This window comes from Cynoglossus semilaevis, chromosome 13 (assembly GCF_000523025.1).
Source record: "Cynoglossus semilaevis isolate Cse_v1.0 chromosome 13, Cse_v1.0, whole genome shotgun sequence".
In the NCBI taxonomy this organism is placed as follows: Eukaryota; Metazoa; Chordata; class Actinopteri; order Pleuronectiformes; family Cynoglossidae; genus Cynoglossus; species Cynoglossus semilaevis.
This window is the reverse complement of record NC_024319.1, coordinates 8,374,976-8,382,651: the sequence shown is the minus strand read 5'-3', so window position 1 is coordinate 8,382,651 and position 7,676 is coordinate 8,374,976. Positions and strand designations below refer to the sequence as shown.

The 7,676-nt window shown below is 43.5% G+C and overlaps 2 protein-coding genes across 2 annotated transcripts in view; both read right to left on the bottom strand.

The window, feature by feature from the left end:
• Window positions 1–625, bottom strand: part of fam8a1b (family with sequence similarity 8 member A1b) — a 3,582-nt gene extending 2,957 nt beyond the window's left edge. The window contains exon 1 of the mRNA XM_025061800.1: window positions 10–625. Within this exon, the coding sequence (XP_024917568.1) occupies window positions 10–469 (460 nt within the window). The 5' untranslated portion in view covers window positions 470–625. The remainder of the gene's footprint in view (window positions 1–9) is intronic.
• A 982-nt stretch (window positions 626–1,607) lies between these two features.
• fabp4b (fatty acid binding protein 4b) lies at window positions 1,608–2,406 on the bottom strand. Its single transcript, XM_008323341.3, has 4 exons — window positions 2,247–2,406; window positions 1,954–2,129; window positions 1,792–1,893; window positions 1,608–1,725 (listed from the first exon to the last, which is right to left on the bottom strand). Exons 1-4 carry the CDS (start codon window positions 2,317–2,319, stop codon window positions 1,675–1,677), a joined length of 402 nt encoding a protein of 133 aa, XP_008321563.1. The 5' UTR covers window positions 2,320–2,406; the 3' UTR covers window positions 1,608–1,674.
• Between the last annotated feature and the right edge of the window lie 5,270 nt (window positions 2,407–7,676).

Genomic DNA, 7,676 nt, shown 5'->3' with positions numbered 1-7,676 from the left:
CCCCGCCCCCCCCGCCTGCATCTTCCCTTGTCCGGTTACTCAGGGAGGCAGCGGCTGACAACGGAAGGCCAAACTGACTGTTGTACCATTGTTGCGACGTGTAATCACCAGCTGCTGCCACCGTGCCACTGTTTGCATGTAAATACTGTGGATAGGACATGGCTGACGCTGCCAGCCAGCTTTGCCAGTTCATATAACCGCTGTAGTACTGCCACATCCACGCCTGAAGCTTTTCGCAGTATTCGGATGTGGTGCGGCTTTCGGCCGCGTCCTTCTTTCCTCTGACACCGCTGTCGCTGCTCCGCCGCTTGGTATCGACATCTTTGAGCGGCGTAAAAGCCTTGTTCTTTTCTTCATCGACTTCCATGTTTGTGTCTTCCATGTTTAGTGATGACGCAACGAGACGTGAAACGTCATCGAGAGTCATCACAACTCGACGAAGCCAGGATTGTAATTCAAATAGAATCATAAAGGTCGTTACGTAAGAACGTTTATTTACGTTATGAACGTTGAAGTAATTGTAATGATATCATTTTGTTCGTTGCGTGAGAAAACAACTCCCCTTGCGTTTAAACAGTCTCGACTCCTTATCCTGCTATTAGTACGAATAACCGCTAGAGAGCGCCATACGTTGAAGACAAGCATGTCGTTCACTTGAATTTAGAAACTAAAAAGAACTACATTTAGCCGTTGCTTGATAGTAGTTTTTAACATATGGCAAAGATTTTTTTAATTTGTAAAAGAAAATAATTTTAAAAACATCTGTGCAAACATGCTAAACGTTACATGCGCTTGACCTTCAACTACACAGGCGCAGTACATCAAATCGTTGTGCGCATTGTATAAGAGAAGTTATGAAATTGCCTAAGTCAGTCTTAGCACTTACCCCCGTCTTGGAAACAAGTAAATTCCCAAATATAATTTTGTGTGCAGATTAAGTCTTAAGGTTCAAGACAATGAGCCTTTGTTTCCTGCAGACTCATGGAGGGCTCCCATTCTTATCCAGCAGAAATTAGACCTGAAACCTGCTACCCCACCTGACCCCAATTACAGCTAATTACATGCACTTGTTTGAACTTTCTAAAACCAGGACAATAGATCTGGCACAAACGAGGCCACCAATCCCAGCAGGGATTTAGCATTTTTACTGTATCAAGAAATCCCCCCCACCCCTCACACACACACACCATTTAAACAAAAGCCTTTTTGTAGCACCTGCCTAGTCTCACTTGTATTATCAAGTGGATTACTAAGATATTTGGATCTTGCCACCAGTTACCTACTTAAGGCAGTTGTCATGTGCCCCATGGTCTCAACTGCTCTTTAATCTCAGGTGATCTGACCTGGTGATTGCTTCATTTAAGTTAGCCTCAAAATCATGACTTGGCATGCACCCTCTTTAGCTTTTGCCAACAGATCTCCACAAGTACAGCATATGCAGGGTTGCCATACATCACTTCTGTGTTTTTAGTTGGCCATTTTACACAAGCAAAATAATTTAAATACACATTCTAATAACTAAGGTCTCATTGACAAGTCAACAAAAAGCCAAACAACCTTGTATCTGTGCATGAAACACTGAAACATTCATGAAATACAAGCTGAAGTTGTAGTTCTAATTTTTTATTTGCATGTGATTTTCCATGTTCGTAGTTCTTGGTGAGCAGCCCCGTGTTACACCCTCTCATAGGTCCGTAGGGCAACAACATTGTCCATGATACATTTCTGTAGAGAGAAACCAGTGTTAGACATGTTGAGTCTCTTAAACATGCAGGTTTAACTGGCACTCACAGCTGTTAGTTTTCCATCCTGGATTTCTCTTTCTAGGACTGTTGTCTTTCCATCCCAGGTCTGTTTCTGCACCAGCTTGCCATTCTCAAAAGTGATGGTCGTCTGGAATAATGGTGAACGTGAGAAACCAAACAAAAACAAAAGCAAAAACCAGTTACTTACTTTGGTTTCTCGGCCATCTGCAGTGGTCTCGTCAAATTCTTCATCAATCTTGAACTTAATCTCCACGTTCTTGAAGGAGCTCTCAGACCTCATGGTTATAACACCTGCATCATCCACACTAATCACCAAGTTGGGCTTCACCACGTTACCCATTTGACGGGTGGCAAACCCCACGCCTGTCATGAGAAGTTTAATTAAAGTTCGTGAAGATAAAGTTGTAGGAAGCACCCGGAAAAGTTATCTTATAGTGAAAACAATCAACGTAAATACAAAAAAACTAAAGCGAATCTCACCAATTGCTCTCATGTAGTCATCAAAGTTCTCACTGGTAGTCAGAGTCCAAGTTCCGGCAAACCTGTCAACCATGATGGCAAAGTGTAATGTCTAAGACAAAAAATAAGCAAACAATAACCTCTGAGACGAAGCACGGAAAGACAGAAGTGGCAGCGAAGTTCATATTTAGAGAGAAGCACGCGCACGCGCTTAATCCACGGCGACCAATCACGAGCGGGCGCTGGCCTTACCGGGACAATCCGCTGATTAGTGGGCGTGTCTTTGATTGAATCAGATTAATTGGTGTGAATATTAGGTTTAAACTGAGCGTTCTGACCTCAGCTGGAATTCTGGGGCTGCAAAAAAAGGAGCTGACGGGATTAGATGTGTTTCGTTCCAACTCCTGGGTCTGCAGCTCCAACACCGGGAATACAACATTTATTAAAAATAAACCATTTGAATAAAAGATAATTGTTGTGGCTGTTGGGTAGGGATTTTTTTTTTTAAGAATTGCGGTGTAAAAATACGGCCTTTCTAATATTTACATGTTTTGTATTTTTTAATATATATAAACTTTAAACATAAAAGAACGTAAAATTCAGTCTACACTTGAACATAGACATTGCGACGTTTTTATATTTTAGCTTATTCATTCGTAAATAAATATGAGTCTTCTACTATCTCCAAAGTTGAGCTCTCGTTTTGACCAACCGTCATTTCTGCTTTTACCACGAGATGGCGCCTGTGGACTGTTGATGGAGCGGTCGTCAATTTATTGCATTGTAGATACATCTAAAAACTAAAATATAAGTTCCCTGTGGCTTCCCTCCACACAGAATTAAAGTGGATCGAGACACTTTTGTGTCTAATAATTAATAGATAATAATTAAAAAATGATTAAAACCCCATTAAATACGTTTTGCATAAGTTATGGTCGACATAAAACTGTTTTTATAGTGATTTTACATGCAAGGTGATCAGATTTTATTCAAACAGTTCAACTCAAATGCAGCTTTTAAAACATTTGAATTATAAAACGTAATTTAGCCTAAATAAGCTTCAAATTGCCATAAGTATTGCTAAATATGAAACAATAAATCTGCTTAGAGATAACTGAATGTTACTGTAAACATGTACAAACTAGAGCTTACAATTAGCAAATATTAATGCTAAAGGTTAGCCCAGTTACACCTAACATTTAGCTAAAATCATTAGAAGAAAATTGCTAAAACACTTTTAAAAAAAACAAAAAACAAAAACAACCCTGCACAGACAAATTCTTCATTAACTTCAATGACACCCAGCAACAATCCCAGTGCTCCTCGAAGCAGCTGGACTGTGATATGTCGTGGAATGTTGTTTACAGCTCCAATAAGCCGATTAGGTCTCGTTCTGTCGCCCGGCGTTTCTGTCAGTACGTACAGGTGCCATCCAGCAGGCGTAGAGTGCTTTTAATGAACATGAACTCTCACTGGCAGCTTCAGGGATGTCCTTCCCTCCTGGTTTTCATCAACACTTCAGCCTCCATTGATGGGAGAACTGTGGCCATGGACAAAAGCTGTATATACTGTACAAACACAGCTCTGACCGTGAGCACACTGACTCATTCTTTGGTGTGTGTGAGAACGGAGGGGGACCCCTTTCAGCTCCTTTGTGTTGGTGTCTGTCAACAGTGTAGTCGGAGGCAGAGCCCATTGTGGCGGCCGGTGTTTCGTATTAACACAGAGCCTCACTCAGCCTGTTCCCAGGGTCCAACCTGAGGATTCATGAATAATGGAGAGAGGTTCCTCAAGGCCAAGGTAACTCACCAGTCTGACTTGACACAATTATAAAGCTAACATCTTATTATGTCAACAGGTGAGAATGGTGTCACCTGTGAAAACGGCAGTGGCAGAAATTCCATGCAATTCTCTCTGCCCAGTGTTTGAAAAAAAAAATTTGGGTGGATGAAAAAAAAATACAGAGAATGTTGCTAAAATACATTGAAATAATGAATGATAAAAAATAACACATTTAAACTCATCATTTACCTCATTTGTGCCACACAAGGCACACTGATGTGTACACTGCAGCCCTGTAGGTGGCAGTAATGTACCCGATGTTTGCTTGCCTGGTGCAAAGAGACACTCAAGATGCATAAAGTAAAGTCAACCAACATAAAAGTCTGGTGAGCGTTGATGGAAGGCAGGTCTTGTTTGTGCCACACAGTCCATGGGCACTAGTACAATGCTGGTCTTGTTGCTGGTGCCTGTGAAAAAGTTTCAATCAAGTCTGGGTTTCTGCACAGAGATACTTGCTGCAATTTGAATTAATCTGAATTATGTGTAAACGTTTTGCCCTGGTTCAGTTCTCTCAGCCACCAGGAGCAACAGCCATGGTTGCCTGATGAAGAGTGTGTGTGTGTGTATGCGTGCACATGCATGCATGTGTGTGTGTGTGTGGGTGGGGGGGGGGGGGGGGGGGGGGGGTGGGTCAGAGAGGTGCCTCCTGCTTGTATGCTTTGAGCTTTTTCATGCCTCTTGCTTTGATCTTCTCTCTCATCCCTTCATCCCACACGCTCCCTGAGCCTTAGGGCTCCTGGTTTGCAACACACCAACAGCTGGGGAGTGCAGTCGAGGGGAGGGGGGAGGGTTGCCTCACACAGAGCCAGGGCTTGTTCTTTTGGTAAAAGTGAGTGAGGGCTTTCCATTGGGTGCAGAGTCCGGTGGGCCGAGGGGTAGTTCTACTGTACACTTGTCTGCTCCTCTTTCATGCTCTCTTAGATCCCCTAACAGAATTCTTGTGTGAAACACAACTGACACAGTGCAGGGAGGGTGGCCCTGTGACCCCTTACAACATGGGAAAGTGCACCCCTCAGCTGGTAGTTATATAAAGCCTGACAGAGTCATGAGAATCCCTGATAAATCACTCCACACCAGGCCTCTCATGTGTCTTTGCATCTCACATGAAACGACGACTTTGCGTAGGTCACTGTCATGTGTCCCTCCCTGTATGTATGTGGGCTGTATGTGAAAGTCCTGCCATGTAATCGGTGTGGCAGGGGCCGCTGGTTCCACAACAGCATGACAGTCGTCATGTGAATGTGTGTCAGAAAACAACTTTTAATGCCCGTCCTGGTGCCTAAAGCAGGTCATATACACACTCGTATACAAAGGCATCCCCCTCACCCCCGCCCGCTGACACTGGGGAACACAGATGCGAAGGCGCAGAGCTGAACCCCTAATTGAAGATTAATCTGAAGGGGGTGGGTGGGGGAGGGGGAGGAGGGGTCACTAGGCTTTATTTAGACATTTGGTGAGTGTAAGGCTGAGACCAGCATCTCAACCATCTCAGCAGATGACTGGACTTAATATTTCATGATGAACGTGGGGGTTGTGGGATGGGGAGGGAGCCTATCAACCAACATATCTCTTTATAAGACTTCAGTCACACGTGACAGGTGGAGCAGCTGAACATGACCGTAACAGGTTTCATTTGCTGGTTCTGTGTAAACTGTCATATTAGCAAAATATTTAAACAAAATACTGGAGAAAGAGCTGTTCAGGTCGCTATAAAATTATTTAACAAAAGGGGGAAAAAAGGAAAATTTTCAATACCAGTACAGGAAGTCCTTGGTTTACGACACCCTTGACCTACGTCCCATAACTTTATTAAGGATGAAGTTCCTTCATTCTGACATACGGCATTAAAACTCGCCAACTAGCTTGCACAGAAACTAGTCCTAAGTTGAGGACCCTCTGTATTGGTATTTGATACTTCATTCAAAATAAACAAACTATAAAAACAGTATCTAGTCCTTTTCTAGGACTGCTGTAGATGACATTACATAAATATGACGGAGTTATCCAGTAATGGTGGTGCATGGTTTTTTTTTGTACGAAGAGCAAGAAGGAACGATGGAGAAAGACAGATAGAGGTGGAGAGACGTGCAGAGAGAGGGGCAGTGCTAACAGGCTCTCTGCAGATCACTGGCAGTTTGACTGCAGTGGAGAGTAATGGGGCTGGCAGGGCGGAATCAATTACTGGCCACAACAGATTTTCCCACAGGTTGGAGCTTGGGAAAGCAGTACTTTACTGCAGCACAGACAGCTGGCAGAGAACATCCACTGGGAAAGAAGCCGACACATAAAAAAGACAAGCCTTTTTTGATAAAGTTGTGACACACCATAAATTGCTCCCTTTCTCTTTCTCTCTTTCTCTCTCTCTCTCTCCCACACACACACTCATACACACACTTTCTCTAGAAAGAGTTAATAATCTTCAATCTAAGCCTATTACTAAATAATTTACCACCCAGCCAACTAAAACCCGTCGACCTCTAATGTTGTTAATAATGAGGTTTTTCTTGAAGTTTTTTTTTTTTTCATGATTTTCTCTGGCAGCGTCAGTTCACGTGAGCCCACGTCGTACAGTACAGGCTGCAGAGAGAAGTCCTAACTTTTATACACTGTAGCCGCGGAGGAGGCTTTAATAAATGCGACTGGTGCCTGCTGGGCTCCTACGGCGAGATGTAAACAAGGAGGTGCATTTTAATCATCGCCTCCAACCTCCTTCCACCTTACCACACACATGCACCCTCCATTGATATGCAAAACAATGTCGTTCCTGTGGAAATACAATGTGTGGTCTCGAAAGTGCCTTGCTCCGTGGCCCTGCGTTCTTTGTGTCAACATCACGTGCTGTCTCCTGTTGCGCTTATTTGGGAACCAGTCTTATGATCTGCCTTCCCTCTATTGTGGACGTGCACATTAACTGGTACTGGGCAGCATTCTTGTAACCTTCAGGAACAATGTCATTGTTAGAGGCCATTGTCCACTGTTACGGAAGTGGGGGTGAAATATATTGTATTTTTTATTAAGTGGGACGCTGGACACACACAGACATTAGAGGACAAAGCCGTCCTGTTTGAAAGGTTCTGTTCCCTTTAACTGACAACAAGGTCTGTAATTAGCAGTCGGTGTTGAAATGCTGGACTCGGTATCATGATCTAAGCAGCTATCCTTAGAAAAAAAAACACTTAACAAAGAAACAAGGAAGTCACCATATCCTTATTGGCTTCACCTATCCAAAAAGGACAAGGAGACTTCATGCCAACAAAGGCAGGAAAGAAAAGAATGAGGTGGCGGGTGTATTAGGGTCAAACAGTGGGAATTGTCTCAGGCCTGGTCTGGTCCCTGCCCAATATAGAGCCTGGGTGCTGACTGGAACCAGAGGGGACAGACAGGAAACTGTGGCCTATAGGATAACATTGTTGTGTGGAGGCTGTGTGTGGGAGACGTTTCCCTCAGTCTGACAAGCTATTTAGGATCAACATGGGTGGCATTTTCGTACAGCATGTGTTGTCGGACACATGTATATATGTAGCAGAATTCATACCTTTATGCACCCGAACACTCTCTGAATAAAACATGAACAGGTCACGATCCCACAGAGACAAGTGCCCCCCCACC